A 10975-nucleotide genomic window follows, 5' to 3' on the forward strand; every position below is an offset into this window, starting at 1 on the left:
GGATTCTGCCCCCACAATCCTGTTGCTGCATGCATCAGAGACCTTAAGCTTACCTCAGAGACACCAAGTGTTGGTTGCAGCCCAAGCTGGGGATGACTGGGCTGTGCCAATGCTTCTGCTGAGACTTAAAGCCAGAAGGTCTTGCCCCTCCACTCAGGGTTAGACCATGGCCAGATTTGGGGTCAGGAAGAAATTTTACCCCATGGTCAGACTGGTATGGACTGGGGAGAAGTGGGAAGATTGCCTTCCCAGGAAGAAGGCCATGCAATCCACTACAGACTATTTGGAGGGTATTTAACAATCTCTGTAGCAGCTAGACGTCAGCTACCATGGTCCCCCTTCTTCCCTCATAGCAGGTTTGGGTGTGATGTCTCATGTTGGGTCAGGCGTGACTGCAGTTTTGCCAAGAAGCTGGCCAATGGATTTGGACAGGATGGTTTGGATACAGGCGATCCTGCCTTAGGCAGGGGTTGGATTAGATGACCTATCAAGGTCCCTTCTAGCCCTTTGTCTCCAATTACTGGGAGGCATGTGTGTATCATGTAAGTACATGTGGTAAAAGCATTTTAACTGCATAGGGTATTTAAAGCATTTCAGAGGCCGGGAGGAGCCTTTTGAGGAGAAGGCAGCACAGCTGAGGCAAACAGGGTATTTTCTCTCCAGCAAGTCACAGAGGCTCATTCCTAGAGCAAGAAATCCCTATGACCTACAGTCTAACAATGCTACCCTTTCAAACCACTCACTTTGTGCCTTCATGTGCCATCCTGAAGGCCTCAGGATCCTGTGCAAACTTGCCCAGCTCCCCTGCCATTGTCCTGTCTAGCAGGTCTGCATCAAAGTCATCCATCACAGGGGCATCGGCACAGTTGTCAGGCTCGTCCTCCACGTCAGCATTGACGTTGAACACCTGGTCACTCTTCTTAAATTTTTCCAGCAGAGCTGACACCGACTGCAGCCCAGGAACAGCAGCCAAACGCAAGAGGAAAAGAGCATGAGAGGGGAAAGAGAGAGAAGTTACATACTCCAAGACAGGATTCGATACCAGGTCACATGGACTTCCAAGGTAGGGCACCGTTAAAACACGTGTTTAACACCACAAGCCACAACAGCCAAGGCTGGTGACATACTAATTTTCAAGCGGTCCAACTACAGAAAGTTGGCTAATGCAGGCAGCCTCAAAGCCTGCTTCTAAAAGATTTGAGCAAGGCTTTGTGGATGTTACAAGCAGCCCAGTTAAATAGAACAGAAGCAATGAATGCACCAGCTAAAACAGTGGTAAGATCACATTGAACTAAGCAAAATGCCTGGAAGGAGACCTTGAGATCTTCACAGTGCATCTAAGGGTGTATTTGTGGTTTTGGCTTAAGAATGGCAAATCACAACTGATCTAACTTATGCACTAGATGTGGTTTTGCTGTTATAGCTAGACTTGTATTTATTAGCATCCCCCCACGCCGCAAAAATCAGCCCTTTAAAATGAAGGTGCCTTAAGCAGGGATTCTGATGGTCTTTGCTGAAATAGAAATATGGAGATGCTGTGCTGCAAGATGGCTGCCAGCTTCTCTCAGGCAGCAAGTGGTGGTGGTGGGGTGTCCCCTAGAGTTAACCCTTTCAGAGCCACTCAAATTAGAAATAGGTTTTTGGCCCTCTTGCCTGGTGTCCCACAAAGCTGGCAGCCATCTTGCAGCACTGCCTCTCCATGGTGGGGGAGGAAACAAGCTCACCACCAAAAATGCCTAGATCTAGGCTATAATTGGAGGAAGAAATCCTTTCCTCCCCCTACCTTCTGCCTTCCAAAAAAAAGGAAGTGCATTGTATTTGAGAGCAAGAAACCCACAGTCCCTTCCTACCCCCGTTCCCTCTTTCCTTAGCGAAGTAGTTAAAGAGACTTGTGAGGAAAGGCTGTAACAAGGCAAAAGAAAATAGAACAATGGCAAGCCAATTCTAAAGTGGTGACGGAAGAACCCCATTTCCCACTCTGAGCCATTCCAAGCAGCTTGAGTTGGTCTGAGACCCAATCCCTCAAGGACACAGAGCAAACATGGCCTACAGTCCCCAAGTGAACAGATGCAGGAAAAAGTTCCCCATTTTCCCACCCCAAAGAGGCCTTTCACAGAAACAGAGGAGTCTGGCTGGAAGGGACTCCAGAGGTCACTGTCTAAACCCCTGCCTGAAGGGGATCAGCTCTGTGCAAACTTTGGTAGACTACAGCTCACGTGGGGCACAAACTACTCCTGACAACTCATGTGCCTCAACAAACTCACCTCGTTGTGACATTCGCTGTCCCATTCGGTGAACCGGAGGCTAGCAAGGGAAGGGCAGATGGGACGGTTCTCAATGCACTTCAGCAGGAGTGCTAGGAGGCAACAGAGTGCACAGAGCTAAAAAGTAACTGTTACCAGAACAGCTTGCCTCACCCCAATACCCAGAAGCTTGGGTATTGGAGAGGGAATGCCAACCCCTCCCCCAAAAAACAAAACAAAACAAAACAAAACAAAAAACAACAAAAAAAGCCGTCATCACTACTCTTGGTGCATCTCTACAGAGCATTCTAACCTCGGTCACCCACCAAGTTGAAGCACACAGCGTAACAACTGTTATGCTACTTGGAGAAAATACAGATTTCCCTGCCCTGCAGAGGAAGACACGGATTTTTTATTTTAAAAAAATAGAGAAACCTGCAGATTTTGCACTTTTGCAAATAGCTCTTTACAGAAGGGCAAAGGGCAGTCAGGCAGGGGCAACCTGGAAAGCAGCTCCCACAGGTTGGGGAGGGAGAAATTGAGACCCCCCACAGGGAGGGAGCTAGGCAGGACTGGGACTACTGCCCAACTAGGGAGTATGTAGAGCTTGGGGCTAGAATGCACAACTGCAGAGGCCTGGCAAGGAGCTGGATAGGGCTACAGGCAGCTTGTCCAGTGGACGGGGAGGGGTGGGGACAGCTTCCAGGCTGCTGCATGCATTGGCAAGGCATCCCCTGCCCATGCGCCAGCAGTAAGGAACACAACCTCATGCTGCCGCCCTTGCTCCGGCTACATAGGCAGGGGACGTCTCATGAGGGCAGCACAGAGCTCACAAAGCAAAGGAGCTTTCCTGCACAACCCCACTTTACCCTGCAGTGTCAGTCACACCTTCAGGGCTGCAGAGGCCCTGGGGAAGGGCAGCAGGGTGGGAAACCCAAGCCCGCAGAAGGCAGCCCGCCTCCACCCTACACAGATCTGGGGGTCATGGTCCCCCCTGCCCCCACTGGGTGTGCCTGCAGCAGCAGGGAGCTGCCCCTTCCCCCCCTGCCCCCAGTGCCTGAGCCCAAAGCAGGCAGGCAGCAGCAGGGGGGAAGCCAGGCTCCATGCTCTGCTACAGCAGGTATGCTCCCGCAGGTGGCAGCTGGCATTTGGGTGCTGCTGCAGGAGGGCAGGGGGCTGTGGACCTGGTTCTCTGGCCCCATAACCCTAACACTGGGGGGCCCCCCCTCTGTCAGGGCTGAGGGGCTGTAGCTTGGGAGTGAGGGGCCTGGACCTGTGTTCTGTGAGCTAAGGGGGCCAGAGGACCTCTGATTTTCCATGATAAAAAACCCAAAACTCAAATACCAAGACCTATAGTTATTTATTTTATATTAGTAATTGAGGTACTGGTAGGCTTCAAAATTGCTTTAAAATTGTAAATGTATCAAGAGAACATTGTGTTCAACTGATACCTATATATAGTGGCCTTTCATTTAAAAACAAAACAAGAAAAGCAGAGAATTTGCAATTTATTTATTTTTAAAGTCAGAGAAAACCAGGATCCCTGGACAGGACAAACTCTGTGGCTAGCCAGGGATCTAAGATGTGAGCCTAGAGACTGATTATACTGAGTAATGCCTGAATAACAGCGCCAAAGAAACCAGAGCCAGATAATCCAAGTAAAGTGGCTGGCACTGAAACCTGAACAGATTGTTGAGTGCCCATTGTGTTGCGAGATAATGAGCAGAAGCATTTAGTGCTGAGCTTGGAAGGAAAGCTGAGCTTGCACAATGCCAGAGCTCACACTATCACATACATTTTTCCTCTCCAAAACACTAAGCTCAACAAAACTGAGGTGTGTTTTCTGAAGCGGGAAATCCAATTTCTACACTGGAATAGAAGCATGGAGATGCTGGAATGGCCATCCAGGACTCTCCTCTCTGGCAGGGGTAAAGTTCAGTTAACCCTCTCAGAGCCACTGATGAATTGGTTGTGCCACCAAAAGTTGCTGTAAAAATTCAGCAGTAGCTGCAATGGTGCCGAGAGGTTTAGCCTAAAGCAGCCAGTGAGCTAGCTGAGGGCATGCAAGCTAGTCTGCATTCAGCTTTTGGCTGCGACTTTCCTTCATTCTGCTTTCCCAAAACAAGGTGTGGGTCATATTCGAGAGGTGCATGCTGCAAGAGACAAATACAGCATCATGTGCACTTACAGTTAACATCTGCCACCTTTACAGGTGCAGAGCTCGGGGACTCAAGCATCATCTCTGAAGATGAGAGAGGTGTGACTTTGGATTCGAACAGGAGCTCGCTGCAGTAGCTGTGGATGTGTAGTGTGCTGAGGAAGATGCCAACCGTGCTACACTCATCAAAGGAGGCTGCTGATTTCTGGAGCATGGGGTCAACCTGTATGTGGATGTAAGGAGGGGGTGGAATGGGGCAGGGGGTGAGATAGGGGCAAAGAAACCTCAAGCATGAATTTGAAAGGAGTATCATGCTTGCAGCTCTATGGTCTTTGGGTTAAGGCAGAGCTTGGGAAATCCACCCCGACTGGGCAGTACAGAATGGAGAAGAGCAAAAAAGAAAAGCTTGCTGTGATTGTAACAAGATCGTACATGAAGGTCAAAGCCACCATCTTAAGAAACAGGCCCAGTGGAGCCAAGGAGGAGGACAGATCAACACAGCAGCCAAGCCCTTTGGAACCACTGTACCCACCTCACATTTGCAATCGGTTTCTGGGACGTTGAGGTTACTTGGGTTCTGCTCGATGGTTTTGTAGAAGTGCTTCTTCTTGGTGGGAGCTTTCTTCCTGGCTTCCAAGGTGTCAGTTCCATCTAGAAACACAAGGCTACTGAGGTGGACGGTAGCTAAGCTGCTCTGGAGTTGACCGAGGTGCTAACAGAAGGCTTCAGCTCAGTGTGATTCAGTCACAGGCTGTCACATGTGGACCCGCCTCTCCCACAGGTTTGCTTTCCATTCCCCCAAGCCTCAACCATGCCCTAGGGACTTGTTGCAAAATTATTGCAGGTTCAAGTGCTTTGGAGAAAAAACAACTAACTGCATTACAGTAATTCTAGGAGCAGAAAAAGATGTCCTTTGTGCCATCATGAAAGTTATTATGGTGGCACAAAGGCCAAGCAGAAAGTATGTGTCCCTTGTCACACCACAAATGCCCCGAAGCCAGAGCTATAATGAAGCGAGTATCAATCTATGCTGCTACTTTGCAGTAGATGTCTCTTGCTTTTATGGCATGAGAGTGCTGGCAGCCTAGAGCTACCCATGCTCTCCAGCTGCCCTGGGCAGGTGCTCTGGGGGCTTGAGGGGCCCAGTCCTGCCCAGGATCAGACCCCTGAAGCCCTGAGTGCTGGCCCGGCCTTCCCTGCTTATAGAGATGTGACCCCAGGATCTCCAGGGTGCATCTCAGGGAGCAGGGAAACTTGAACTTTGCCTGCTTTTCAAGACCCACCCTGGAGATCCCAGGAGGTATTTCTCAGTAAGTGATCCAGCATAGAAATTCCCAGGGTGCACAGGACTGGGCCTATCAAGCACCAAGGAAACATGTCACCTTGTGTCCTGAAGTATCAATGAGCAAGATAATGGGGGATGCGATTCACCTGCTAAAAGGACAAAATCCTGCACAGCTAATCCATTTCATTTGGATACATGTTGGGTTGTTTTAAAACAAATGATCATATAGGAATGCCCAACCTACTGGTCATCTATTGCATCCTGCACATCTCTTCCCATCTTTTTCACTCACTAGTGAATGCTGCTTCCTGTTTCATACAAGAATGAAGCCACAGACTGTTCTTGGACATTGCCTAGAACGAAGCAGTATTCATTCTGTGGCAGTTGCTGAGCTCAAGAACCAGATCCCTCTCCTCTGAACAGAGCTAGCATACCCAAGTCTTGACCATCCTCTTCTCTTGTAGACTGGGAATCTTTGCCCAGCCCACCAAGGACTTTGTAGACATCAGCATGGACAGCATCCACACGGACGGCATAAATCTTTGCACTGGCATCCAGGGTGCCAGCTGCCATCTGTGTAATGGAAAGGAGGTGGTCAGGGAACATGAAGGATGTAGGATGGACAGCTAGGAAGGGTCTTGCCTCACTGGGATGAGCTGTCAGCTAAAGTAGAGCTGCGAACCCAAGGTGCTGCAAGGCATTTGCTTTATACCCAAGTCTGACAGGAGAGGAGAGGAGCAGAAAGCAAAGGAAATACTGAAATAACTGGGATTGTCTAGAACAGAAGACCAAAAGGGAACTTCCGTCTTCAAATACTTGAAAGGCAACTGATGATGGAATAAAACTGGCTTCCCTCTGTGGCCATAGAGCAACAGCCTTAAGCTGCAGCAGAGAACATTGAGGCTGGAGATGAGGAGAACCTTCCTGACTGACAGTGACCCAGCATTGGGACAGGCTGCCCAGAGAGGGGAGGGGACCTCCATCCCTGGAAATGTTTGAGAGCCAGTTGGACAGAGAATTGCCTAGGATAGTTTAAGTGTTCCTTGAGCAGGGGCTGGACTAGAAGCCCTTCTGATGTCCCTTCCAGCCTGACTTTCCAGTGATCCTAAGGAACTGGCAGGCTTTTGAGTGGCCACCAACTAGAACCCGTGTTTTCAGTATCACATGAGTAAGCATTTCATGGATTGTTCTTTACCCTTGAGTCTGAATCACCCAAGTACTCTTCTCCTGAGCTATTCATGAGCCAGCCCCAGCCCAGGGAAATGCTTTGGGGATGTTCAGTAATTTCCATGGATCTTAATTCCTCCTATAGCTGGAGTTACCACTTCAACAGCAGGAGAAAGGTCCTCTCCATTATCTACCAGCTCTGGACTGCAGAGTTCGTACAGAGTCTTGTTAGCTTTCCTTTGCCCTGGATATATTTGAGCTCATCTCCTCAAGCAGATACCAGAGGCAACAGGGCACTGAAGGGATCAGACAGTACAGGACCTCTCACCTTGAAGTTGGTGAGTTCGGAGTCCTTCTGCTTGAGGATCTCTGTCATGTAGTCAATAAGATGCAAGCCAAAGGCATTTTTTGTGGTGATTTTCTGTAACAGAGCAAAGCAGAAGCTTTTATTTCTGGAAAAATGGCATAATTCAAGTCTACAGCACGTGGGGAATCATTTAATTGAGGTATTTCTCAAGGAATCTTATTCTAATACTAGTCAGTTCTATCAAGAAGCTGAAAGTAAATGCTTTGTTTTCTCTTATCCACCCTGGAATAACACACCCTTTGTTTTTGATAAGCAAAATGAAGGGGAAACTAAAATATTCCCCACCCCAGCCCCGAGTCATAGCTGCACAGAGCACAGAGGCTGATCTTCAGCTGATTCTCATGCCCTTTTCTGCTTAATTGAAGCTGCAAGCCTAGCTGCTGCTGAATACTGGTCTCCATAGGTGGATCTATGGTTGAAAAGAGCTCAAGGGCCTCCAAAGCTGTGAACAGGCGAGAGACCCAAAGCAGGCAGTAGGCAGCAAGACTGCCCTAAGAAAGATTAGCTTGATTACTGAACCATTATGACTATGAAGGAGAAATAAGTTATCTTCTCTGGAGTGAAAAGCAATGAGTCATTAAGTCAATGGACCACCACAGGTACCTGAATAGTAATGCCAGAATCAAAAGCAGGGTGTTACTATACCAGGCAAAAAGTCAGCCATCCTGCTTAATACACCCATCCCATTTTCGGGGAGAGGACCAATTTTTGGGAGAAAAAAAGGCAAGCCTTGTCCAAGAGAAAAGATGGTATTTCCTTTCCCCAGAGCAGGACCCCATCATCCTAGGGACATGGAGACTGTTCCAGCCCAGAAGCACTCATAATCCACAACACAGACGCTTTTGCCTCTCCTGCTCCAGATAAACCACCCCCTCCCAACAGTAATCCAGGGGGAAATCCTAGAACTCCTGTTGGTGCCTGCCTAAAACTAATCCATTTTAAATGCTCCCAGCCCAAGGAATAACAAGCTGGTCGTCTTTAAAGCTGCCTCAAGCCACAGCTTTGAACTCACATTCTCTGCAGACAGCTTAATGCAGGTTGAGTAGTGATCTGAAATCTGAGTGTTTGTCAGTCTTGGGATCACCGGCAGAGAAGCGTCTGCCTGCCTGAAGGAAGACGAGAACCTCTGCTTTAGAGAGCTCAACACTGGGTGCCTCCAGAGAACACCACAGGGAAATGTCATGTCCTGGGCCACATCTGGCCCAGAAAGCTTCTGGAGGGCCTAGGACCTCAAGGAGGAGATACATAGCAGGCAACCCCACCAACCCAGCCTAAGGTACAGATCATCTCACACAACCAAGCAGCAACCATGGTTGGGTTTGTGCACCCTGCCTAGGTTGACCACATGTCCCAAACTGTCCTGCCTGGCCTTGCTCCTGGGAGCCGCGGGGCAGAGTGCACATGCACAGGTGTGTGGCAGCAAGTAGAGCCAGAGTAGCTGTTGGGATGTGCTGGGGAACATGGTGCCTTTGTCATAGAAGCTAACCAGGCAGATGGGTGTAAGGCCAGAGCTAGCTCTGCCTGCCCCACCCAGGGGCTCATGGCTAGGATGCAGCTGTAGGTGCTGGGACAGAGCCAGAGCCCTGAGTCAGAAAGAGCCCCTGCGCCCTCCCCCCCCAAAGCCCAGCTGACAGTGCAGCCCTAGCTCTGGTGAGAAAAGGCACCGTGCTCCCCAGCATGTCTTGGACCCAGGCCGCATGACTCCCCATCCCAGATTTACCTAAAATAGTTATGGTCACCCTGCCCCTTACTCCTGAATCATGCTCGTCAGCCCATCCCGTTAACCCCATATCACATCTGTGTCTGCCCACCCACCCCGCTCCTCCTCCACCTCAGATCACATGTCTGTCCACCCTGCCCCCCTTTAACCCCAGATCATTTCTGTCCCATCCCTGCCCCTTTAACCACCAACATGTCTGCCCATCATTCCCACCCCTTAACACCATATCATGTCTGTTCATCCATCTTCCCCTGCTTTAACTCCAGATCAGGTCTGTGTCATTCCCCCTTCCCCCTCAAACCCAGATCATATCCCTCCATTATCTCTTCCCTGCCTCTTTAACCTCAGATCACGTCTGCCCTCACCCCATGGGTGAAGCCCCACAGCAGCCCTCTTTACCTGTTGGCAGGGGACTTGACCAAAAGGGGCGACTCAGTGCTGCTGAGCTGCAGGTCGAGGATGCGGGATCGCCGACGTTGCTTCCTCTCCTGCTCATCATCATTCCTGGCCAAGCTCTCCAGCTCAGGGGTGCTGCCAGCACTCAGGGCCTGGGGCCGGGTGCTGGGGGACACAAACACGCTATCCAAGGATGAGGCGGTGCTCGGGGAACGGCCAGCAGACTGGGGCGTTGAGCTCTTCATCTTTGCTGTGAGGTGAGGGGATGGAATGGAAGCAAGATAAAGTTTGGTTTTTTTTAGGGAATCAGTGACCTCCATCCAGCTGCCCCAATGAAACTCCACAGACCTCACCTACCAAGGCAACCTGCCCTCCTCCCCAAAGCAACCCCCAACTACTCTACTTCCTTGCAAACACATCACCCTCCCCTCCCAATCGAGTGGCTGGAAACTGCAGTGTGCAGATATGTAAGGAAATATGGCCCCCATTATCGTATTTCCTTGCAGCTTCTCCCAATTTAGTGAAGTGCACCCTCCCCACCACACGGTATTTCAAAATTTAAGGGCGCCCCCTCCAGTACTGTATTTCCTTGCAGACACACCTTCTTACCTCAATCCAGTAGCTGGAAACTGCACTAGTGCACAGATACACAAGGAAATAGGGCCCCACTACAGTGTTTCCTCGCAATACACATTCCTCCCCCAGTTCCGCGGTTGGTAATTTCAGTACTGGCACAGATACACAAGGAAATACGGCCCTACCAAAGCACAAGCAAAGGAGCGGTGGGGGGCGACGGACCCGCAGCAAGAGCGCCCTCGACCACTAGTCGCCTGCCAACCAATCATCAGGGAACTCTTAGCATATTCCCGCCTCCCGGCCAATCAGCGAGGAGGTCTCGCCGGACAGTGAGTGAGGTAGTCGCTACCCCCCCAACCCCGTTTAGCTCGCGGCACTCGCACTCTCCCCTCCGCCCGCCACCGGCACCACCACCCCCGATCGCCCCTGCATGAGGCCGAAACCCCGGCCCCGCTCACGTGCTCCGCTCCGACCGCGAAAGCTTGGCCTCACCCGATCCGCCTGCGCTTCCCTGTTCAAACAAGCGCGCGCCTCCCCACCGCGCAGGCGCCAAGCGGACGGTGTAATCACGCTGGTAACGGCTCCAGCGTTAGGGGCGAGGCCTGCGGTAGCGGAAGTCCCAACGCCGGCCGACATGTTGTGCGCGTTGCCCGCAGTGAGCGGCGCCATCTTGTTCGCGTTCGGCCGCCATTTTGTTTGCCGTGGGTTGAGGCAAACTCTTCACACCGTCCCTTTGCAGGGCAACCCTTCCTATCCTTTCGGGTAAATACAATATTAATGCTGTTACAATTATATATTTTAATTATGACAAAATATGACAAACAGGGTGCTGTTGTTCACTGAGTCCCAGGTAAGACTACTTAGCCAGGAACCTCCATCTCTGAGCAGGAGACAGGAAACGAGCAAAATAAAGTCCTGTATGTATATATAGTGCATAAACTTCTGGAACTCATTGCCACAGGAGGTGGTGGAGCAGATAGCATAGCTGCATTCAACAAGGGACAAGATAAATTTAATTGATGTGTTAAACTAAAATAAATAATCCAAAAATAAAAGCTGAGTC

At 50.3% G+C, this 10975-nt stretch overlaps 1 protein-coding gene across 2 annotated transcripts in view; it reads right to left on the minus strand.

The window, feature by feature from the left end:
• Nucleotides 1–10129, minus strand: part of NCAPH (non-SMC condensin I complex subunit H) — a 34923-nt gene extending 24794 nt beyond the window's left edge. Inside the window, exons 1-9 of one of the 2 annotated variants that reach the window (XM_019508312.1) lie at nucleotides 9938–10128; nucleotides 9340–9586; nucleotides 8233–8326; nucleotides 7182–7274; nucleotides 6121–6259; nucleotides 4934–5052; nucleotides 4432–4624; nucleotides 2265–2356; nucleotides 744–949 (exon numbers count right to left, since the gene is read on the minus strand). In XM_019508312.1, the coding sequence (XP_019363857.1) occupies nucleotides 744–949; nucleotides 2265–2356; nucleotides 4432–4624; nucleotides 4934–5052; nucleotides 6121–6259; nucleotides 7182–7274; nucleotides 8233–8326; nucleotides 9340–9581 (1178 nt within the window). In that variant the 5' untranslated portion in view covers nucleotides 9582–9586; nucleotides 9938–10128. Of the gene's footprint in view, nucleotides 1–743; nucleotides 950–2264; nucleotides 2357–4431; nucleotides 4625–4933; nucleotides 5053–6120; nucleotides 6260–7181; nucleotides 7275–8232; nucleotides 8327–9339; nucleotides 9587–9937 lie in introns of both variants that reach the window. The other variant, XM_019508304.1, reaches the window with a different exon arrangement.
• Between the last annotated feature and the right edge of the window lie 846 nt (nucleotides 10130–10975).

Source organism: Gavialis gangeticus, unplaced genomic scaffold (genome assembly GCF_001723915.1).
Source record: "Gavialis gangeticus isolate Ggan-Ray unplaced genomic scaffold, GavGan_comp1, whole genome shotgun sequence".
NCBI lineage: Eukaryota > Metazoa > Chordata > Crocodylia > Gavialidae > Gavialis > Gavialis gangeticus.